Source organism: Procambarus clarkii, chromosome 80 (assembly GCF_040958095.1).
Source record: "Procambarus clarkii isolate CNS0578487 chromosome 80, FALCON_Pclarkii_2.0, whole genome shotgun sequence".
NCBI lineage: Eukaryota > Metazoa > Arthropoda > Malacostraca > Decapoda > Cambaridae > Procambarus > Procambarus clarkii.
This window is the reverse complement of record NC_091229.1, coordinates 14,592,452-14,617,772: the sequence shown is the minus strand read 5'-3', so window position 1 is coordinate 14,617,772 and position 25,321 is coordinate 14,592,452. Positions and strand designations below refer to the sequence as shown.

The 25,321-nt window shown below is 41.1% G+C and overlaps 1 protein-coding gene across 8 annotated transcripts in view; it reads left to right on the top strand.

Annotated features, from left to right (window-relative positions):
* The window catches only part of LOC123746415 (zinc finger protein 568), a 58,854-nt gene extending 34,957 nt beyond the window's left edge, over window positions 1–23,897 (top strand). For all 8 annotated transcript variants that reach the window (XM_069314770.1, XM_045727956.2, XM_069314768.1 and 5 more), the window contains one exon: window positions 22,285–23,897. In XM_069314770.1, coding sequence (XP_069170871.1) covers window positions 22,285–23,810 — 1,526 coding nt within the window. In that variant the 3' untranslated portion in view covers window positions 23,811–23,897. The remainder of the gene's footprint in view (window positions 1–22,284) is intronic.
* Window positions 23,898–25,321: the final 1,424 nt, after the last annotated feature.

Here is a 25,321-nt window from a genome sequence, read left to right as displayed (position 1 = left end):
GAAAGTTTGGAGACGAAACATGGTGAAATTAGCAAATAAAGGTACACGAATATTCAATAGTGAATGTCAGAAACAGGACAACGTGGCAACTGGTACCTATCCTGTGAGATCTTTAACAATTAACGTTAAGTGAAAGATATTAAATGATTAAATTAAATCAAGGGCGCAGGAAATCTTGTACCCGGTACTCATGTAAGAGAATAAGGGCAAGAAAATCCTACTAACAAATGAAACAAAGTTTCGAAAACAAATGAAACAGTTAAATGCTTCAAAAGTAAAATTGGTAGTCCAAGGATGTAGGCATACCTTGCCAAGTCTCTATAGGACATAAAGCAAGTTTTTCCTACTGAATTTAATATGATACTTACAGAATTAGCGAACTTTTGTGCTCTGAAAAAATAAGCTAATTCCCTACCGTTGTATGTATCATCATCTCTGACTGACGTGTAGGGGTGCGAGGTGTCAACTGGTGACGAGAACTGCTGCTGAGGTCCCAATTCAGCAACTAAAGTTCGAGCTAGAGGAACTATGGCCCTCTTTGTCCTCCTACAGTCAGATTGCAGAAGATTGGGTACTCTTGACCCGGGGCAGACCACAGTACCAGGGTACCAATATGATGATCTGTCAGAATGAGAAATATTCAAGGGACATAGATGGTAAATACGAGTAATAACAAGGAGGGAGAGATGACCAATTAAGAGTATGACTGCGGCCTACAGTCACCACGTAATCCAAAGTTGTCTCACCTTCACTATATGTTACTCTCGTAATGCACAATACACCGCACCTTATAAAAAATGAAATTGAATGAAAAATAGTAAAGCTACGTTAACAAAGTTAAATACGCTTACCATAAATTACCACTTGGCACCAGTACCTGAGTGAAGCTCCTAGGACAGGCCCCCATATAACTTGTGACGGTAACGCGTTGGTGTTCGGCTGTTTAAGGCTAGGGGTATGGCCTCGTCACATAGTTATAAAAAAAAATAGAAAAAACTGGAACTTCGTCTGTGGTAAGGTAAGGAGAAGACACACAAAACACAAGTAAACTTTAACAATGAAATTTTAATTACGTTAAATAAATCAAAACATGAAAATAATGCACAAACAAATTCTTATAATAAAATCAATCAAAATAATAAGAATAATTAGATGACACAATGAAAAGTTACGTTAAGGCAAAATAACAAGAAGTGCAATACAAAGTAAAATGGGAGGTGCTGGAATATTGGCTTAAAGCCACCACCTCTCTCAGTACACGCTAACGTCTAGCTGGGAGGAGTGCTGGCCACGAAAGCACTGAACATTCTGAGGACTGATGTTGGGGCGACCCCAGACATCAGGTAGTATTGGGGGGGGCGAGGCAGGTGCAGCCAGACCGGCGACCAATCAGCGGAGCCGTAGCGATCAACGGGTAGTTTGGTGGTTGGAGTTCGAACAGGTGGCTGGCTGCATACGTTTTGCTCACCCTGGCAAGCCTTGCTGGTGTTGTTGTCGTTGTTGGACATTTCTTCCATAGTCTTTTTATATAATTGTGAAGACGTAATTATGGAGGGAAGAGCAGGCTCAATCTCTTGAAGGAGATTATCGTCACAGTTCCCTCTTGGTTGTTGACCAGCATACTACACACGCACGCTGGCCTACTGCACGCTTTCCAGTTGGTGGTAAAAACCTGAGATTGTTTGTCATAAAGGCATCCCTGAAAGCGAGCCTGGGTGTTGGAGCATGGTGCAATACCGGGTTCAGAATGGGCCTCTGTACACCAGGAATTACTTTGCCAAACTTCTTTAGTAATTGTGTTACTACAGTAAAATTGAATGCACGGAAATTACGTTTACCACCTGTTTTGACAAGATACATATTGTAACTGTTCAGCATTGTTACGTCAACGAGGTGGAAAAACATTTTCTTGGTCTACTTCACTGTTTTCCGTACACACTCCACTGCCCCCACCATCATATCATATTTATCCACCAAACGCATGTTGATGTTATAGTCCAAGACACAATCTGGCTTATAGATTATTTCTCTGGTGGTTCTGTTCACCTTGCCACTGTCCAGCATTGTTCCAGCATGAATGGTGGTCAACATGTTCACTTCACGCCTGTCTTTCCACTGCACTGAAAGTATTCCACCTGTTTTTCTGAGCTCGCAATCACCAACCTGCATAGCACCTGGAAACACTGGCATTTCCCTTCGTTTTGCCTTCACTGTGCCACACACTCCAGTTCTATTATCAAGCAAGAACCTAGTTAGCAAGGGACTGGTATAATAGTTATCTGTGTATAAAATGTGGCCCTTGTTCAGATATGGTGCAAGCAGTGACTTCACAACACTACCTGAGAAGCCATGTTGGTCATTAGCAGGAATGTCTACATTTGTACCCGTATACATTATCATATGTAACACAATTCCTGTTTCACAGTCACAGAGTACAAAGAATTTCAATCCAAATCGGTGGCGTTTGGAGGGAATATACTGCTTGAAGGCAAGACGTCCTTTGAAAAGCACAAGGGATTCGTCAATAACAAGCTTCTGAGCTGGTACGTAGAAATCCCTGTACTTTCTGATAAGTTCATTCAGTACGTGCCTTACCTTCCAAATCCTATCATCATCATTCCTGTCTTCATCATTTGCAAAGTGAAGACACCTGAGGATTATCGCAAATCGGTCTCGAGACATATATTTGCCAAACATTGGTGTTGGAACAGTATGGTCTTTGCTCCAATAATGGTCGATTACGTGTTTGACACAATGTTTCATCAACATACACAGTGCCAAAAACACATACATTTCACCTACAGTTGTATCTTTTCATCGCTGCAAACGTGAAAAATCGGATAACTCCTCCTCATCAATGAGATCACTTGCATATTTGTTCGTCTCATGAACAAGATGTTCCATTAGCGGCTCATCAAAATATGCAGTAAAATAGTCCATTTCACACATATCTGCACCTTTATCAGGGAAAATGTCTGTAATTCCAACATCCGAATTATCAAAAACAGGAATTTGTGGAACAAAATCTGTCCCATCACTCCACACAAAAACACCGGGTGTCTTTCTAGAGCCAATAGCGGCACCACGGCGAGGAAACCGTGTACCAGGAGCTGAAGCAGGTCTAGGAACAGTAGGGGCGGGCAGGGATGGTGATGGAAAATTCCTCGATGTTGAGGGTCTTTGTTCATGTGGTGCCATGCGGTGCCGCATGGCTTGGCTAGATGCTGCTGACGCGACAAATTGTCGCTTGGCAACACCACACACTCCTCCACTGGCACTAGCGAAACTATTTTCCGATTCTAAGTCACTAAAACCGGAAAATGATTCACCTTCTTCAGAATCGTCGAGCAAAACATCAATATCTTGCAAGGGAGCACATGAACTGTGTGGTCTTGCAGAAATTGGGGTGGAGTGAGGGCGAGGAGGCATGGGCGAGATGCTAGGCCTAGCCCTGGTGGAGCCAGCATGTTCACACTCGTCGTCAGTCGTATCCACCTCTGAGGGCTGTGTATAGTCATGATCAAAGTTTGAGTCGTCTATATCAGACTCATCACCATCCGGGAACAAATTACGAGTAATTTCGTCCTCGGTCAGAGGTCGCGAGGAACGTCTCGCTGAGCGGGGTCGGTCGTCGGAACGTGATGCGCTCACCATGGTGTCCGCCGGGTAACTGAGCTCTGTACACAAAGGGGACCCACGCTGGATTTTTTTCCCAGGCGGGGTTTGTTTATGTTCGGTCGAGGCTCGCCGATGACTACCCCTATCCCACGCGGGGCGTTTAAATTATAGCGCTAGACACGAAATCACATATAAATGATGTGTGCGGTTTCGGTTTTGTCATTGATATCATTTATATATGATATGCGCGGTTTGAGGGTTAATGTTCCTAGTCCTTCTCGGGTGTGTATAGCCTTGGGTTGCAGATTGTGGCCTGTTGTTTCGACTTTGAGTTGAGGGCGAGTGACGACGGCTCCCGGGTGAGTCCCTTTTCTTCTTATCTTTGGTTAGTTAGCTCCGGGGAGCCGAAGGGGCTTTCCACAGAAAACCAGAGTTGAATGTAATGAAACGCCATTTTCTGGGTGAGACGCGGAGGCTTCATCCCTCCGGCATGTTTTGGCGTTTTTGATACTCAGCCTCTGAACTGAGGAGAGTTGCTGGCATGGAGGTCTAGGACTTCCCCGTCCCCCTCCCAGGGAGGAGGAGGTTGCACAGACAGATGTGCGGTGGTTGTGGTGACATCATGTTTGTTTCCTTGTTTTTGATTGGGGAGTTCTGTTTGCTAGTTCGGCTTTCAGTTTGCAATTTTTTTACCAGCAATAGTTTGTTTTAAAATTACTACCTTTCTGGGTGTCTGACCTGGTAGATGGCAGACAAAGACTGCTTCCAATTACATGGGGGTGTCTTTAGGCCATTGCTCCTCATGCCTCTCTTGAGGGGGCCAGGTTCTGGCTCTGGTCACCGGTAGGCTTAGAACTCCTTCGATTGACTGTTGCCATGGTCTAATATATATACACATCAGCCCGGTATAGCTCCAGGGAGCCTCCGGGTCTCTCCCAGAAAATGGCATTTCATTACATTCAACGTTGGTTTTTTGAGAAGTTAGGAACAGATTAATTCATTTCCCATTATTTCTTATGGGGAAATTCGCTTCAGTTTACGAATTTTTGGGTTACGAACTGTCTCCAGGAACGGATTAAATTCGTAAACCAAGGTACCCCTGTTTGTCTTTCTGAAGATAACGGTCTCCCTGCTTGGTTATCATCATACATTAACCCTTAACATGCTAGGGGTATAATATCCTTTCTTCCCCACAGGCGCATGTCATTTTGAAAAAAAAAAAAATTATTTTTTCTTCCTAACCTGTTAATTTGTGTTCACTGATCACAGGAAAAATAATAAAAAAATCGTAAGTGGCATATATTGCCCGCTATAGGGCAGGGAAGTCTGGCAAAAAATAGGCGCTGACTCAGCGTGCGTCCCACGCGGTCTGTTGATCGCCAGCTGTCAGGCCAGAGTTGCCACAAAGAGATAATTACCTAATTATTTCAATGTCTCTGATTGATTTTTTATAGTTTTTTTGCTGTAATATTATTCAATAGTGTGTAGTTTGATATATTTATATAATAAAATGAGTGAATCATCGCTGTACTCAAAAATATGGTGTGCATATTGTTGATTCAATTATATTCATCAATCGGTGAACAAATACTTTGTCGGTTATTACACTATAAGCACAGGTTATATATAAGTATCTGCATGTTTTGTTCACCATAACGAACCACTAAGTAACTATTATGAGTCAAAAAGTAACGAGGAGTGACCGCCGTGTACCAGCCAGCCACTCCCGCCCTCCCTCAAGTCATCTGACTCACCCACATTCTCCTCCCACAATACTGTTTTTGCTTTTATTCACTATATGCAGACGCTATATATAAGTATCTACATTTGTGTTCACCATAACGAGCCACTAAGTTGGTATGCTGAGTGGCAGTGGCAGCCCGCCACTGGCTGCCACTCCTTCCCTCCCTCACCTCACCTGACTTGCCACCATTCTCCACCCACCATACTGTTTTTGCTTTTATATACAGACGTTATATATAAGTATTTACATGTTTTGTTCACCATAACTGTACATCTAAGCTTGTATGGTGAGTAAAGGCACAAAGACGTAGGACCTCACACAGTCAGCTGATGGCTGCCTCCCTCAAGGCCAGACGCACTAATATTTCTCCTCCAGCAATACTGTTTGTGGTGTTATTACACTATATACACACATTATATATAAATATCTACCCGTTTTTATTCACCATACTTGTACAAGTAAACTGGTATGGTGCCCAAAGACCATCGTGGTAACCAGTAAACAACACCGTCGTCTGCACAGTGGCATCATGCAGATGACGCCACCGCCCTCACCAAAATGGCGGCTCCCAACCTTCTCCTCTTGCTGTTTATTCCCTCTAAACACACGTTATATATAAGTATCTACATTTGTGCTCACCATAGCGAACCACTAAGCTGGTATGGTGAAAGCAGTCAATAAAAGGTGGCCACACACAGTCAGAAGACATTGCCACCACCCTCCCTCCCACAGCATTACTCCTCCCTCCATGGCACACAGCGCTAAATATCACCACAATCCTGCTATTATCAGAACCCTGGTCAGTTTTATCAGTCAGATCGTACCTCTCACAGCTACTTGAGCACTACGACAAAGTCACTGAGGCATTAGAAGAAAAACAGAATGCTGATGTGATATACACGGACTTCGCAAAGGCTTTCGATAAATGTGACCATGGCGTGATAGCACACAAAATGAAGTCAATGGGAATAACCGGTAAAGTAAGACGCTGGATACTCAGTTTTCTGTCAAACAGGACTCAGCGAGTAACGGTCAACCATATAAAATCTAGTCCGAGCGCAGTTAAAGCTCTGTACTTCAGGGTACAGTCCTTGCACCGCTGCTTTTCCTTATTCTCATATCAGATATAGACAGAAAAATACAAGTCACAGCTTCATATCATCCTTTGCAGACGACACAAAAATCAGTATGAAAATTATCTCGGCTGAAAACTCTGAAAAACTTCAAGCTGATATTAATAAAGTTTTCAACTGGGCATCAGAAAATAACATGATGTTTAACAGTGATAAATTCCAGGTACTCAGGTACGGTAAATATGAGGATCTTAAACATAATACAGAGTACAAAACACAATCAAATGTACCCATAGTAGGAAAACAGCATGTAAAGGATTTGGGAATAATAATGTTTGATGACCTAACGTTTAACCCTCAAACCGCGCATATCGTATATAAATGATATCAGTGACAAAACCGAAACCGCGCACATCATTTATATATGATTTCGTGTCTAGCGCTATAATTTAAACGCCCCGCCTGGAATAGGGGCAGCTATAGTACAGCCACGATCGATAGTTGCCAGATGCCACCTAGAAAAAAAATCCAGGCCAACGTTCTTGGGTGTTACAGCGTCAGTATTGAGCAAGCCACCACGGCTGGCGCACGCAGCACGAGCTCACAGCACCGCTGTTCAGCTTGTGACCACAGCATCGCTTACAAATACCATAATATAAATGATACTGCTATTATTTAGCATTATTTACTGCTATTATTTAGCAGTGATTGTATTACTGAAGCCCCCTGACTGTGATAAAACTGACCAGGATTCTGATAATAGCAGGATTGTGGTGATATTTAGCGCTGTGCTCCATGGAGGGAGGAGTAAGGCTGTGGAGGGAGGGTTGTGGTGTCGTTTTTCTGACTGTGTGTGGCCACCATTTATTGACTGCACTCACCATACCAGCTTAGTGGTTCACCATGGTGAACACAAATGTAGATACTTATATATAACGTGTGTATAGTGTGAGATAACAGCGAGAGGAGTAGGTTGGGAGCCGCCATTTTGGTGAGGGAGGAGCGTTGTCTGCACGACTTGGCATGTTTACTGATGGCCACTATGATCTTTGGGCACCATACCAGCTTATTTGTTCAGGTATGGTGAATAAAACAGGTAGATACTTATATATAATGTGTATATAGCGTGATAACACCACAAACAATATTGTTGGAGGACAAATATTAGTGCGTCTGGCCTTGAGGGTGGCCGCCGATCAGCTGACTGTGTGAGTAGCTACGTCTTTGTGCCTTTACTCACCATATAAGCTTAGATGTACAGTTATGGTGAACAAAACATGTAAATACGTATATATATAACGTCTGTGTATAGTGAATAAATACAGAAAGAGTATTGTGGGAGGTGAATGAGGGTGAGTGAGGTGGTGTTGAGGGAGGGAGTGGCAGTGAGTGGCTCGCTGGTGCTTGGCGATCACTCCTCGTTGCTTTTTGACTCACAAGACCAACTTAGTAGTTCGTTATGGTGTACAAAACATGCAAATACTTGTATATAACCTGTGTATATAGTGTAAGAACAGCAAAACTATTTGTTTATTGTTTTATGAACATAATAATTGAATCACTAATATGCACACCATAATTTTGAGTACAGCGATGGTTCACACATTTTATAATATAAATATACCACAATTCACTGTATGGAATAATATTACTGCAAAAAAACTAAGAAAAAATCAATCAGAGACATTGAAATAATTAGGTAATAATATATTTGTGGCAACTGCCGTCTGACAGCTCGGGCGGAGTAGACCTCGTCTGGCGAAGGCTCTGCCAACGCCCCTTTTTTGCCACACTTCCCTACCCTATTGCGGCTAAAATATGCCACCTACGATTTTATTTTTTATTTTTTCTGTGATCAGGGAACAAAAATGAATACTTCTATAAGACGAAAGAATTTTTTGGATTTTATTTTTTTTTTCGCGCCTGTGGGTGTGAATTCCATTTGGGCCCCTAGCGGTTTGAGGGTTAAGGAGCATAACCAAGCAAATATTGCGACAGCCAGAAAAATGATAGGATGGATTACATTGTGATGGGATCCCTGGATTCAAATCCAGGGATCCCATCACAATGGTTGTACTTTTCAAGTCACTTGTGTTGTCTGTCTAAGTGAGTACTGCTCAGTACTCACTTCCCCCTTCAGAGCAGGAGAGATTGCTGAAATAGAGGGAATACAGAGAACATATACGGCACGCATAGACGCAATAAAGCACCTAAATTATTGGGATCGTCTCAAAGCCCTCCAAATGTACTCACTAGAAAGAAGACGAGAGAGATATCAAATAATATACACCTGGAAGATACTGGAGGGCCAAGTACCAAATCTACACAGTAAAATAACAACGTACTGGAGTGAACGATATGGAAGAAAATGCAGAATAGAACCAGTGAAGAGCAGAGGTGCCATAGGCACAATCAGAGAACACTGTATAAACATCAGAGGTCCACGGTTGTTCAACGTCCTCCCAGTAAGCATAAGAAATATTGCTGGAACAACCGTGGACATCTTCAAGAGGAAACTAGATGTATTCCTCCAAGGAGTGCCGGACCAACCGGGCTGTGGTGGGTATGTGGGCCTGCAGGCCGCTCCAAGCAACAGCCTAGTGGACTAAACTCTCACAAGTCAAGCCTGGCCTCAGGCTGGGCTTGGGGAGTAGAAGAACTCTCAGAACCCCATCAACCAGGTATCAACCAGGGGTCTTCTGTAATAATATCATCGCTACATAATAGCATGAACAAATATACTGTATTATGGCATTTTTAGGCGATGCTGTGGTCACAAGCTGAACAGCAGTGCTGTTAGCTCATGCTGCGTGCGTCAGGCTTGGTAGCTCACTCAATACTGAGGCCAATAACACCCAGGAGTTTGGCCCACGATTTTTTTTTAAAATGGCGTCTGTTTACAAGAGCCCTGATGAAGGTGTGGTGAACCCCGTGTATCCGCAGGCTGTTTAAATCTTGCGTAGTACTCCAACACGTCATATGACGTGATGCGCAGTTGACTGGAACAACTTCCACCACGTCATATGACATGATGCGCACTTTAAGGGTAAATTATCAACATATAGTACTATTAATGTCTGCGTTTTACACCAGTGATGCTTATATGGATATAATAACTCAATATGGATGTAGTGGAGTTTGCCTTGACCCCTGAAACAAATTCTACTATCATTTCATGACTGCCTTACTATGCAAATGCTTCCATCATTGCTAATGTTTCTATACCAATGTAGTATAATCATAATGATATAAAATTCCATTATAATTACAAGATATGGTACAGTACAACCTCGATTCAATGTACCCCGATTCAAAGAATCTCCGGCTAGTTCGCACACTTTTCAGGCCGGATTTACTCACCCGGTTCGACGAACAAAGGTTCGCCGAAGCGGGGATGTTCGGATTTGCTTACGACGTCGAGACAGAGTTCACAGACTGGTGGAAAACTTTCACATTCTATCACAGATTACAATTATTAATTCCTTCATATGACAAGTTCGATCACACAAGTGGACCACTCAAGTGGACCGCACATGTGGTCCACAAGTGGTCCACAAGTGGTCCACAAGCTTACGATGTTGGAACAGAGTTCACAGTGGTAGAAAACTTTACCATACCATCACAGATTACAATTAATAATTCCTTCATATGACAAGGTGGACCACACAAGTGGACCACACAAGTGGACCACAAGTGGTCCACAAGCTTACGATGTTGGGACAGAGTTCACAGAGTGGTGGAAAACTGTTTCATTCTATCACAGATTACAATTAATAATTCCTTCATAAGACAAGTTGGATCACACAAGTGGACCACACAACAAGTGAATCATATGAACCAAACACCAGCCAGAATGGTCCACAAGAAGTGACGCATATTAACCAAACACCAGCCAGAGTCGTCCACACAAGTGAACGACTGAGTTTCAATGATTTTCGTTCACCGATTTGTGGCACACGTATCTTTGTAAATTAATTTAAAGGCTGAAGCGTGAATAGCTAGCTAATATGTTGAAATCTTCTTATATACATTTTCTGTGGTGAAACAAGATGAGTGAGGGTGGACAGATAAGGGAATACTGTACAGTAAACCTCACTTTACAGTGAGGTTTCACTCACTTTCGTCTGTGTTGTCATAGTTCAGTGACCCATGGCTTTGAACGTTTCACATTAATAAATCATTTCTAAAACTGGTGTTTTAATAACTCTTTGTTATCCTAATTAAACTAAACTAAATAAAACCAAAAATATACTGTAATAAGATAGATATCTCCTATTTGAGAAATTATTCACGTTATTGGCAGCACAACTATAGCACGGGTGGACAGGTCTAATCCCTGTCCATACAACACCATGCTTCTTGTGTTCGATTTCGACGCCACAGTTCAGCGATCTACGGCTTCGAAATAATAAAATTAATATATCCGTTCCAAAGTAAGTATTTTTTATAGCTCTTATTATCGTAATAATGTTGCTAAACTAAATATGTAACCCAAAAATATATAATTTGATAAAAATTGAATATTTGAGAGAAATATGTTACTGGAAATCGAACACAACACCAGGCAGTGTTTTGTTCGATTTTGACGCCACAGTTCAGTGACCTATGGCTTCGAAATAATAAAATTAATAAATCAGTTCCAAAATAAGTATTTTTTATAGCTCTTATTATCGTAAAAATGTTGCTAAACTAAATATATAACCCAAAAATATATAATTTGATGTAAATCAAATATTTAAGAGAAATTTATGTTATTGGATCAGGCTTAAACACCAGCCTACTGAAGGGTGTACGTATAGACTTAGTCTGCGTTCGTACAGTATGCACCCAGTGCCCTTAGCTTTGTTTGCGATTGACGTACAGTATTTATCCACTGGTGGAAGAATAATCGTGGAATTGACCATTTTTTTACTACAGCTCTTTGGTTATAAAACAAAATGTCTCAGGGGCTTACTAATAGTGCCTTATTAATGCCAAGAATGAAGCAATATTTTGCAAGAACTAGTAGCAGAAAATCAACCAGCACGAGAACAGCCGTACCCAACACGAGAACAGCCGTACCCAACACGAGAACAGCCGTACCCAGCAGGAGAACAGCCGTACCCAGCAGGAGAACAGCTGTACCAAGCATGAGAACAGCCGTACCCAGCAAGAGAACAGCCGTACCAAGCACGAGAACAGCCGAACCCAGCACGAGAACAGCCATACCCAGCACGAGAACAGCCGTACCCAGCACGAGCACAGTTATACCCAGCACTGGTACAACAGCCGTACCCAGCACAAGCACAGTTGTACCCAGCACTGGTACAACAGCAGCCAGCACCAGTGAGCACCAGCAAAGCTGATGCAAACATCTAAAAACATCGTGTGCAGCGTGAACAGTTAGAACAAGTGTTAAATTTAAGTGTGTACACAGTGTTAAAATTAAAGTTGCAGTAATTTTAGTGTACAATAGTTTTCATAAACTGTATTGTAGTACTCAACATACAGCAGAACTACTTTTAATCAACACAGTGCTAACGGCATAATGCACTGCAGTACGTATTTACTGTAGAGCATTCACAACTTCACGAAACTTCAAGATGGACATAACTTCAACAATAAGGTAAATTTATGAATTACAGTATTTTTTAGTAGAGAAGTAATATATAGGTAGAGTATGTAATATGATAATGCATTTTTATTGTGTACAAGAAAAAAAAAAGACACACACAAACCCCTCCTGAAGGTCACCTCTTGCAACGAATCCAACACTCCAACGAACTGGGGTTGGTCCCATATAGTACGCTGAATTGAGGTTGTACTGTAATTACAAGAGCGAGTCAGCCAGCTTCACCACCCAGCCCATCCTCTTAAAAATAACATCGCTTTTTGCTCATTTGCTCTCTTTGGCCAAAAATGGACGTAATTTGAAATGAAATCGGCTCATGAAAGTGATGTACTGTCCCGTTTTCTGTTTGAGTCGTCTGGCTTACTCGGTAAGGTTAGGAGAGGAAACTTTCAATTAATGTTTTTCATGACGTTTGGAAACTTTAGGAGAATTTCCTGCCATCCTAAGCTACCAGAGGACGCTTAACTTACTGTTTTGGAAAAAACAATCCAAAATTTATGTTCAATTTCAAATTATGTCCATTTTCAGATTTTTTTTAAGTTTAACCCTCAAACCGCTAGGGGCCCAAATGGAATTAACACCCACAGGTGCAACAGAAAAAAAAAATCCAAAAAAATTCTTTCACCTTATAGAAGTGTTCCCTGATCACGGAAAAAATAACAAAAAAATCGTAGGTGGCATATTTTAGCCGCAATAGGGTATGGAAGTCTGGCAAAAAAGGGGCATTGGTGGAGCCTTCGCCAGACGAGGTCTACTCCGCCTGAGCTGTCAGACGGCAGTTGTCACAAATATATTATTACCTAATTATTTCAATGTCTCTGATTTTTTCTTAGTTTTTTGCAGTAATATTATTCCATACAGTGAATTGTGGTATATTTATATAATAAAATGTGTGAACCATCGCTGTACTCAAAATTATGGTGTGCATATTAGTGATTAAATTATTATGTTCATAAAACAATAAACAAATAGTTTTGCTGTTGTTACACTATATACTAACCCGTTGTCGCACTTGCTTATAGTCAATATTGGGTTATTAATAAATGTATATGTGACATACTAATTTATTGTGAATAATTGAGTTTACCTTGAAACGCTGAATAGAAAACACCGACCTAACCTAACCTTCTGAAGGGCAAGAGCTACGAGCAGAGGTTAGAGGCATTAAATGTGCCAAAACTAGAAGACACAAGAAAAAGAGGTGATATGATCACTACATACAAAATAGTAACAGGAATTGATAAAATTGATAGGGAAGATTTCCTGAGACCTGGAACTTTAAGAACAAGAGGTCATAGATTTAAGCTAGCTAAACACAGATGCCGAAGAAATATAAGAAAATTTACTTTCGCAAACAGAGTGGTAGACGGTTGGAAGAAGTTAGGTGAGAAGGTGGTACACCACGAGCATAGCTCTCATCCTGTAACTACACTTAGGTAATTACACTTAGGTAATTGCTCACCAGCCAGCCACTCCCTCCCTCAACAACACCTCACTCGCCCTCATTCTCCTCCCACAATACTATTTTTGCATTCACTATACACAGACGTTATATATATGTATTTACATGTTTTGTTCACCATAACTGTACATCTAAGCTTGTATGATGAGTAAAGGCACAAAGACGTAGCTATTCACACAGTCAGCTGGTGACGGCCGCCCTCAAGGCCAGACGCACTAATATTTCTCATCCAACAATATTATTTGTGGTGTTATTATGCTATATACACACATTATATATAAGTATCTACCTGTTTTATTCACCATACCTGTACAAATAAGCTGGTATGGTGCCCAAAGACCATAGTGGCCACCAGTAAACAACATGACAAGTCGTGCAGACGACGCACCTCCCTCACCAAAATGGCGGCTCCCAACCTACTCCTCTTGCTGTTATCTCACACTATACACACGTTATATATAAATATCTACATTTGTGTTCACCATAGCGAAACCACTAAGCTGGTATGGTGAGTGCAGTCAATAAAAGGTGGTCACACACAGTCAGAAGACGACGCCACAACCCTCATTCCCACAGCCTTACTCCTCCCTCCATGGAGCACAGCGCTAAATATCATCACAATCCTGCTATTATCAGAATCCTGGTCAGTTTTGTCACAGTCAGGGGTCTTCTATAATACTATCATCGCTAATAATAGCAGTATCATGTATATTATGGCATTTGTAGATGATGCTGTGAGCTCGTGCTGCGTGCGCCAGCCTTGGTGGCTTGCTCAATACTGATGCTCTAACACCCAAGAATATTGGCTTGGATTTTTTTTCTAGGTAGCATTTGGCAAGTATTGGTCCTGGTTGTACTATAGCTGCCCCTATCCCAGGTGGGGCGTTTAAATTATAGCGCTAGACACGAAGTCATATATAAATGATGTGCACAGTTTCGGTTTTGTCACTGATATCATATATATATATGATATGCGCGGTTTAAGGGTTAAAGGTTGCACCACCACCATTGCTTATTCTGATGTAATAGCCTAAGTGTAATTACCTAAGTGTAGTTACATGATGAGAGCTACACTTGTAATGTTCTGTCTTCCCAGTACAGTACTCTTTGTCATATTATGCTTTGAAACTACTGACGGTTTTGGCCTTTATCACCTTCTCTCTTAGCTTGTTCAAACTGTCTACCACTGTTTGCACAAGAAAACTTTCTAATATGTCCTCTTGTTCATGAAGTTGCTAATTTCAGGAATTCCTCTTTGTCAATTTGGTCGATTCCTGTTAGTATTTTGTAAATGGTAATCATATCACCTCTTTTTCTTCTATCTTCTAGTTTTGGCATGTATAATGCCTCTAGTCTCTCTTCGTAACTCTTGTTTTCAGTTTCGGAAGCTATTTTGTAGCATGCCGTTGCCCCTTTTCCAGTTTATTTATGTGCTTCTTGAGATTTGGGCACCATACAACTGCTGCATATTCCAATTTTGGTTTCACAAAAGTTATGAACAGTATATTTAGTATTTCACCATCCATATAATTAAAAGCTAGTCTGAAGTTGGAAAGCAATGTATGCACTCCTCTTACAATGTTTTTATGTATTTCTTTGGTGACAGCTTACTATCCAAAACCATCCCCGAGGTCTCGTACTTTATTAGAGTTCTGTAATTCGTTTCCACATAATTTGTAAGTTGTGTGTGGTCTATTTTCTCTGCTTCCACATTCCATAAGATGGCATTTATTCACACTGAATTCCATTTGTCACTTGATGCTCCAAGCATTTATTTTATCTAGATCAATTTGAAGGGCATTACAGTCGTCTGCGTCTCCTATCTTCCTCAGTATCTTAACATCATCCGCAAACATGTTCATATAATTCTGTGTTCTTTCTGGTAGATCATTTATGAAGACGATGAACATTACTGGTGCAAGAACTGAGCCTTGTGGTACTCCACTAGTAACACTCCTCCAGTCAGATACATTGTTCTAATTACTGCCCTCAGCAGTCTGTCAGTTAGAAAATTTTTCATCCATGTTAGAAATCTCCCTGTCACCCCTCCAGCATGTTCCAATTTCCAGAACAGCCTCTTGTGTGGGACTCTATCAAAAGCTTTTTAGGTCCAGATAGACAGTCAACCCAACCAATCACCTCTTTCCTGTAGTATTTCTGTGGCTCTATCATGAAAACTAAGATTTGTTACACAGGATCTTCCTGTTCGATAACCCATACTGTCTCTCCGTTATTATGTTTAGGTGTTCACAGAGTCGTCTTATTGTATGGGCTTGATGGGCACTTGCCCAGGGGCCCAATGGGCATAGGGGCCCCATGAGCCTAGGATACATTCATTATGGAACAGAATGTTTAAATATTTAGGTCTTGTTGCAACCACACTTATATAATATAACCCTACATCCTGGTGTAGGACTTAATACGGTATTAAATATTTAAGATATATTTCCAGGTGAATAACCTTTTTAACAGAAATGAAATATAATGTTTTGAGTGGAGCACAAAAGAGGAAGAGAGCTGCAGAGGAGGATAAAATAGGAAAACTTCCAAAATTAAAATTGCGAATCAACACAGGTGCAATAACAGCCACTCATACCATTCCTTCAAATATAGCATCCACATCAGCATCCACTCATGCAATGTCAGCCGCTAGTACTGTTCCTTCAGATATAGAATCTACATCTACATCTATTCCTGCTACCAATCATCCAATTTCAGCAGACATACCATCATTACCTGTTGCTGCTGCTGCTGGTGACATTTTACAAGAGGAAATACCCATATATGTAACAATAAAGGAGTTTGCAATCCAACAGACAGATCTGGGGTTATGGTGGCTACTTAATTCACCATGGTCGTTTGTACTGCTTTATATGTTGCCTATTGTCCAAGAAAGAATCTCCATTTGCTACATTGCATTAGGGTTCAATGACTGGAAGCACAGCAATGTTATTGTAGAACATGAAAATGGAGAACATCGAAAGTACATGACAATATTTGATAAGGCATAAAGAAATTGGAAGTGTAGATTCTTTATTACTTGAGCAACATCGCTCAGAGCAGGCATATTGGCATAAAGTGTTGACATGTGTGGTTTCTGTAATTCGCTTTATTACCTCTAGAGGTTTGCCATTTCGTGGAGAAAATCAGATTATTGGGTCAGCAAAAAATGGCAACTACTGTATTTAGGTCTTGAGGTTATCTTGAGATGATTTCAGGGCCTTGCGTCCCCGCAGCCCGGTCCTCGACCAGGCCTCCTTTTTGTTATCCCCCCCCCCTTCCAGGAAGCAGCCCGTAGCAGCTGTCTAACTCCCAGGTACCTATTTACTGCTAGGTAACAGGGGCATCAGGGTGAAAGAAACATTTTGCCCATTTGTCTCCGCCTCCACCTGGGATCAAACCGGAACCTCAGGACTACGAATCCGAAGCGCTGTCCACTCAGCTGTCAGGCGCTCTCTAAGTATACTAGACTTGCTAAGTGAATTTTACCCTTTCTTGGAAGAACATCTCAAAATGTATGGAAATTTTGGAAAAGGGAATCCATCATATTTACAATACAGTATTTGCAAATATTTGTGAGGAATTTATTGAATAAATAGGACAACAGGTTTTTTGTACTATTCTTGAAGAAGTAAAAAGAGTCAAAGTATTATTCAAAAAGTGTAGATTCCACTCCAGACATCTCACACACAGATCACCTGACATTTACTGTTCAATACTTTAAATGAGGATGAGCAGGAGCATTGTCGAGGCGAAGCAGGGCCTTGAGTGGCAAACTTTTCTCCTGCAGATATTTTTTGATGGCAGGGCAAACCACTTCATTCACCCACTCGGTAAAAAATTGCCTTGTCACCCATTCCTTACTAATATCCCTCCATATCACACACAGTTTGCTTTTCTGCCATTATATTTCTTGAAAACCCTTGGATTTTTGGAATGATACCCAAGCAAGGGTTTAATTTTCAAATCGCCACTCACATTACCACACAGCACAAGAGTTAGCCTATCTTTCCAATGCTTGTGTCCGGGCAATGACGTCTCCTCATCCTGGGTAATGTATGTCCTTTTCGAATAGCCCTGTCTTGTCACAATTAAACACTTATTTTGGTATGTATCCCTCACTATCTACAAAATCTTTTAAAATCGTGAACAAATCTTTCAGCCGCTGGTTTGTTTGAGCCGGCACCCTCTCCATTCCTCACAACATTATGAATGCCACTTCTTTTTCGAAATTTCTTAAACCATCCCCTGCTTACCTTAAACTCTTTCGTATCTGCATCACTCGTTCCAGGGGTTTTCTTTATAAGATCTTCGTGCAATAGTCTTGCTTTTTCACAAATGATGGCCTCTGAAATACTATCACCCACTAAATGCTTGTTGTTTATCCAAATTAGTAATAACTGTCCAACATCCTCAAGTGTTTGTGTTCTTTTGGTGATTGTTGTTACACCTTTTGCCACTTTGCCCGAAACACTATGCATGCTAGTAGCTTTACAAGAATATAAAATCAACTTCATTTCTTTGTTCTCTCTTAACCCCCAATGTACCTTCTTGTATATAAATAAATAAATAAATAAATAAATAAATCTTTTAGATGAATTTATTTCATATATATTTCATGTATCAAAAATACAATTCAATGTTTTGAAGAAATTGAGCTCGAGTACCGAAATATTCGAAAATGGGGGCACACTAAAACCAAGGTTCCACTGTATTAGCACTCTTACCTGTGTAAGAGTTTTGTAATTACCCAAGTGTAATTACCTAAGTGTAGTTACAGGATGAGAGCTACGCTTGTGGTGTCCCGTCTTCCCAGCACTAAAAGTATTATTCTCATTAAGTTTAAATTTGCGACTTCAAAAACAACAGCCACACACCTAACCACCCAGCCACCATAGAGTTAATAAATTGGGTTTGACCTGCGGACATGTGAGGCTGCGGAGGACGCTTCCACACCTGGACTACTGCAGCTCCTAAGGAGATATAATTTTCTTGGTCTGGACCTGCGGACTGTGAGGCCACGGAGGACGCTCCCACACCTGGACTACTGCGGCTCCTAATCAAACTTCATGACGTGGGCTCGAGCTGACGACCGTCCAGCCACTGGCAGCAGATCCCACTCTGAGGCCATGACTCTTCCTAACAATAAGAGGCTCGACCTGGTGACTGTCAGGACTCTGGCGGTCGTCCCGACAACCTGGCTATGACTCTTCCTGCCGTCATTGTGTACCTTGTCAGCTGTTCTAGCTGCTCTGGCTATGGTCTTCTGTTTTTCAAGTGATGTTTTGCCTTTGAGTCGTGCCACTGGTTCTGTTTCTGTGGTTTCTTTGTGGTTCGCTCTGGATTCTATGTTCCAGGGCTCATGTTTCTCAGGTTGTCTGCAGTGACTTATGTTCTAGCCAGCCTGCAGCCTTCTAATTTAACTTGTGCCTTTGATGTGCTTCTGTATGCCGATCTTTTGGCACTCTTTGCTCCTCATTCTTGGGCCATTCTTTGGGCACGGGGATTTTTGGGATCACACAGGGTCCCAGCAGCCAGGTGTCTTGTGGGTGTTTTGTGTCCACACAAAGCCTTCTGCAGCTTTGTGTGGTCTTGGGTCGTGGCCGTTGGTCTTTTTTTTTTTTTTATCTTGTTCTTTGTGGTACTTCCTCCTCCCTGGTGTGTGCCCTCTCATTCTTTTCCATGTGTAGTTAGCTTTAGGGAACCTCATAGGGCTTCTCCCAGGGAACCAGTGTTGAATGTAATGAAACACCAAAAGAATCGACTTGAGAATGGTTCAGGACGGACCGAAACGTCGTCGTCCCTTCACCTTCTAGTGTGTGCTCTGGTCAACATACTTCAGCCACGTTATTGTAACTCATCGCCTGCACATGAAACACCAATTTCTGAGTGAGCCCCCAAGGCTCCCTGACACCCTTCCTCCTTGCGTTCGTTGGCTTTTCTCAATCAAGACTTTGCTGATGGCCGCCCGGCTTATCTGGACCAGTTTTTCCCCCCCTTCCAATGAGGGGGGGGGGGTGGAGCTAATGAGTGGGGGCTAGTTGGACAAAGTTTTGGTTGTTTCTTGGTATGGGAGTTCTTTTTGCCTTCCTGGTTGATGGCAAGATGACAAACTTTAAATGTAAAGTGTTCATGTGCCATTGCTCCCAGTGCCTCTCTGAGGGGGGTCAGGTTCTGGCTGGTGGTCTCCGGTAGGCGTACAAGAATTCTGTGAGTGACGACTCGCAGAAGTGCCATACTCTAAATAGTATTGCACTTAATCAGTATAGATAGCTTCAGGGACCCTCCGGGGCTCACCCAGAAACTGTTGTTTCATTACACTCAACACTAGTTTTCTGTGGGAAGCTCTGTTGACTCCCTGAAGCTAGCTTACTAATTAAGTGCCACACTACGTACTTGGAGTCATGAGTTGCAGAGTTCTTGTATTCCTACTGGAGACCATGAACCAGAACCTGGCCCCTCTCAGAGAGGCACAGGGAGCAATGGCACCTGAACACTTTACATTTAAAGTTTATCATCTTGCCAGCGACCAGGGAAGGCACCCATTTAGGTAGGCGAATCAAAACAGACTACTGTTGGTTGAAAACAGACTACTGTTGGTTGAAAATGTGACCTATGCCCTCAAAATAGCACAGGAACCCCCCCCCCCCCATAAAAAATACAAACAAGTAAAACTTTATCCAACCATTCCCTGCTCATTAGCTCTAACCCCCAGGGAAGGAGAGGGAGTGGGTCTGGGTGAGCCTGGCCACCACCGGTCAGTTCTTGATTGATGTGCCTGGTGGTCAGTGGTCGCTCTGCCCACGATTCCTGCTTTTTTGGGGTGTTTTTGCTTTGTGAGGCTGTTCCTGCACTTTTTGTGTGCATTGGCCAGAATTTGAAGTGTACTAAAGCTGCATTTTCTTTTTCTTTGTTGGTTATTGTAGAGTCTGACGGGGTTGCTTTGTCCTTCCTCTCTTGACTTTTTCTGGATCAACATCTCATGCTGAATGCTGTCGCTCCTTATCTTTAGGTGGTGGCGGAGCTGCTTCATCCTGCATGCGGGTTGGATGTCACTTCCACAAGCTTTCTCGTACATTTTTTCACCTCAGGCCTGCTCATGCGCCGCCTGAGCCTGCTTTGTCCTTGGACCAGGTTCTTTCCTTTCTTTCATCACCTCGGTTTGTGGTGGCCCCTTTAGTTCGTGATTGTTTATGGAAGACTTTGTTTTTGTTAGCTTTGGCCTGTGGTTGTCGTGTTGGAGAGCTTCATGTCCTTCTCCAGTACTGGGGGTTTTGTTTCTTTAGTCCTCAGTTCGGTTGCAGCTTGCTCCTTCTTTTCTGACGAAGAATGAGATGGCGGGCTTGCGGAGGAGTCCTATGTTTGTGGATGCTTGGTTGGTTCAGCCGGGGGAGCTAGAGATCTAGAATTCCAGCATTGAATGTAATGAAATATGAAATATCTCTTTCTTGTGGGTCCCTTGGTGACTCTTGTTCCTTTTTCGTGGTATTCAGAAGCTGTTGTATGGACGACATGTAACTAAGGCAGTTGGTTAGTTGGCACGCTTGGGTGGCAGGGGCTGTTGTCTGGTGAGTCAATTGTTGCTAACCTGTAGTCACTTGGTGCTAATGAACATGTGCATGTTTGTGTCAGGGGTTGTTACTGTTGTCCATGCATTGCTTGTTTTGTTGCATCCTATTTTTCTGGTGATTTTCCTTTGGATTATTGAGGTAGTCTAGTACCCTGAGCCTCCCCTTGCCACTATTGATGGGAGTCAGATTCTGGTACTGACTTTTGGTAGGTGCTTGAATCCTAGGCTTGGAGCTTACCAGGTGGTTAGCTCAGAAAGCCACCCAAGGAACCACCAGAAAGAGATGTTTCATTGCATTCATTGGTGGATTTTGTGTCGGGCTTATCTCTGTATGGGGAACAGGTGGCCAGTTTTCCAGTGTCGAATTTTTACCTGTCTTCTAGGCAGCAGTATGAGGAGAATTGTTGGAACTTTGCAGTCAACTCAGTGACACTTAATGAAACAAAGATACAGACCTAACTGGCAGAACTGCATTGCCCCATTTAATATTCATGCCACCTTCTCATTGAATGTCCTGATTTTTAGTATGATTGAACATCTTGCTGTAGAAACATTCCTTTAATTTATGTATCCCTTGATAAAATCTTCTGTGAATTTGATACCTTTTGACATTGCCTCTCTCTGCCCCAGACCATTCATAGCCTGGCTTGATTTCAACAATGTTTGTTCACCAGGTGTAAATAGGAGCAAAATTAGTTGTGCATTATTCAGTCTCCAGTTTTCCAGTTCTGCTTCCCATAACAGTCTCCTTGGTGGATGCCATAATTCTGCCAACACTGGGACTTTACTAAGAAAGTTACTAATAAGAAAAATATATGAAGAAGTCATGATGGAACTCGACTAAAATACATTGCAAGTCAAGAAAGTCCTCAAATTGAGTTTTGAATGAAAGGTGACAGTACCTATTGTCTTATGCCTCATCTTGAATGTGGCTTGAGTTAAAGGAGTCAGTGAAACCAGACATGTTAAGTAAGTTATTGTCACTGATGATGTCATTGAAGTATAAAACTAGGTTTTTAGTCAAGTTCTTTGACTTTTGGGTTGTCATCACCAAGAGGAGTTGCTCCTTTCTTGGCAAATATTCAACCCACCTACTAAATTACTTAAGTAATAGCCCAAGAAAGGTTCAAATGTCTCATTAATAGAATAGTAATCTTGCGGGCTTAGGAATGAGAAATATCTTCATTACTTTCTATTCCATTGCAGGTGTAAGATTCTCCAGAAGCGGTCGAATCCTGAAGAGTAAAGGCCCATTGTTTAAAATGGACTCCAGCTTGGGGAAAAGAGCCAGGGATTGTGATAATGATTTCGAGCTACAAGGAGATGAAAATTATTTAGAAAAAGCAGATCATCGAAGCTCATTTTATAGGAAGAAGAGAGGAAGAAAAAAAAAAAGACGTCTTCCATCTCCAGATGATGCTGGTGAAAAATTAGAGCTTGCGAATAATGATAAAACTGATGGCATAAAGAAAGAAGTTGACATAAAAGAAGAACCATTAGAAGTAACTGATGATTTAACTATGGAAATTTCTGACATCAAAGAATATGGATTAAAAGCAAATCAGCAATCAAAGAAATCGAGAGTACTCTACGTAACGGAAAAGATCGTTAAAAAACATTCTGTGAAAACTCGAAAGTTAACATGTCAGACTTGTAAACAAATATTCTCAACATTTTCACTATTACAACAGCATGCCAAAGAGAAGCATAATTCTACTGAGTTTGCATTCCCATGTAATTTGTGTGGTATGCTATTCACAAGACCACATAATTTGGAGCGTCACAAGGACACTAAGCACAACGATGGCAAAAAACAATTTGTTTGTGAACATTGCGGGCGTATGTTTGGACGGATTGATATTCTTTTGGTACACATTTCAATGGTTCATAAGAAAGGGTCTTCAGTTCTTGAACCAAGTGTATTACGCTGTACCAGTTGTGAAAAACTATTTTCCAAAGAACACAAGTTCAGGCAACATAGGGAAGGAAATTTAGCATGCAGTGACTGTGCAGTATCCTTTGATTGTAAAACATCTTTGAGAATACATCAGTACAGCCAACATCCAGTAGAGTGTAATGAATGTGGAAAGGTCTGTGACAGTAAGCATAAACTGTATTTTCATCGCTTGACCCATGCACCCAAGTATGGGTGTAAACATTGTGGCAAAGGTTTTTTAAGAAAATCTGAGTTTACTGTCCACATTGCAACACATACTGGGGAAAAGCCTGTCACATGTGATATTTGTGGTAAATCATTTGCTCACAAACTTGCTGTTGGTAAGCATAAGCGGCAGTCACACAATGAAAGCAATAAAAAGCTAAAGTGTCAGACTTGTGGTAAATCTTTTGCATATAAAGGGAAACTGGAGTTGCATATGAGAACTCACACTAAAGAAAAACCATTTTTGTGTCATCACTGCCCATCTACCTTCTCCCAACAATGTAACCTGACAGCTCACATAAAGAGTGTTCATGGGGTGTACATCCATTCCATGAAGAGTGATGGAACGAAGCAAACTAAGCTTTTAAAATATAAACGTGTCAAAAGAAAGGGACACCTTGAGTCTTCAACATCTGCAAGTAACACTGAGAAAGTTCTAAAAGTTGGAGATGCAGTTCCAAGGCGATGTGAAATTGTTATCGAGGAGCAAGTTCACACGTCCGAGTTGTCCGAAACGGAAGCAGCAGTTCACCAAATTGTGACTTCTCACTATTCCATTGATCAATTTTAATCGGGTGAATATCTTTGTGTGTGCGTATTATAACTGCTTCACCTCTCAGTACTGGCTTGTGCAAATGATATAAAGATTATTTAAAGATTTCTTTGTTTTATTCACAAGGTAGTATGAATGTTGTTAATAGGTTCTTTTCTTGATATAAAAATACATGTATATACAAATTTAAAAACAGGATAATTGATAATACTGGAGCTGTATTTAGAATTGTATTGTGGTTATTTAATTTAAGGTATTTCTTGGGTAATTATAATTAAAAAAGAACAATTAAATTGTTTACAGAAGTATGTATGCATATAGTGTATGTATATACAACCCGTTCTCGCAAATTTAATAAGTCAATATTGACTTATTAAATATGTGCATAGGTGACATACTTAACATAATAGATACCCTTAAAAAGATTCATGGAAAACACCGACCTTACCTAACCTACTTAGTATGTTAAGATAAGCATCTTATTGCTTCGTAATTACAATTATTACCTAACCTATAATAGGTATAGGTTAAGTAATAATTGTAATTACGAAGCAATAAGATGTTTATCTTAAGATACTAACAAGGTTAGGTAAGGTCGGTGTTTTCTATGAATCTTTTTAAGGGTATCTATTATGTTTAGTATATCACCTATGCACGTTGTTAATAAGTCAATATTGACTTTACGAATTTGCGAGAACGGGTTGGTATATATGTATATTTGTCATACTTAATAGCTAGAGCCATACTACTTCCCCCCAGTATGCAAGGCCCAAATTACCTAACAGGAAGAGTGATTTTCATTATTTTCAAATATTTCTTAACAAATTTATTCATTCCTTGCAATATTAATATATTAGGAACATGAATTATTGACTTAGGTTAGGATAGGTTAAATTACTGGTAGGTAAGATTAGTTAGGTTATGTTTAGTCAAATTTCTTTGTTTTGACTCAAAAATATATCCCTCTAATATATATTTCAATAAAAAACTTTATAATAACACAAGAGAAAATGTTTAAAAAATTCATTATTTCAGGAAAATTCAGTTTGTTAGGTACAATATATGTATACTTGACTGCATTTGTGTTAACACATTTTCAAAAGTACAATCAATGACTGATTGATGAAGATAAGCCACCCAAGAATGAATATGGGTGGCGGGCTAATACAGGCTATTCATGCCACGGGCATGAATAGCCCCTAATTCAATGACATTCGACATTTGAATATATAGGCAGGAAGATGACGTGCGAGGTGTACGCCATCACCCCAGTGTAATTTCAACAGTGATTCAGTGCAGGCGCATTGAGCGTCACCTTCACACGACAGACACGTCACTCCACAGTCAGCATTTGGCCAATAGAATGGACCACCAGATAAACTGTGTGGGAACCAACGCTGCTGCTCCCAATCACAAAAGGAAAACTCTCTCCAGTTAAAGTTCCAACAGTGATGGCGACTGGCATCATGTGACCAAAGCCAACAGGAAGAACCACTCCATTATGACCTATCAAGAACATAGGCCTCTAC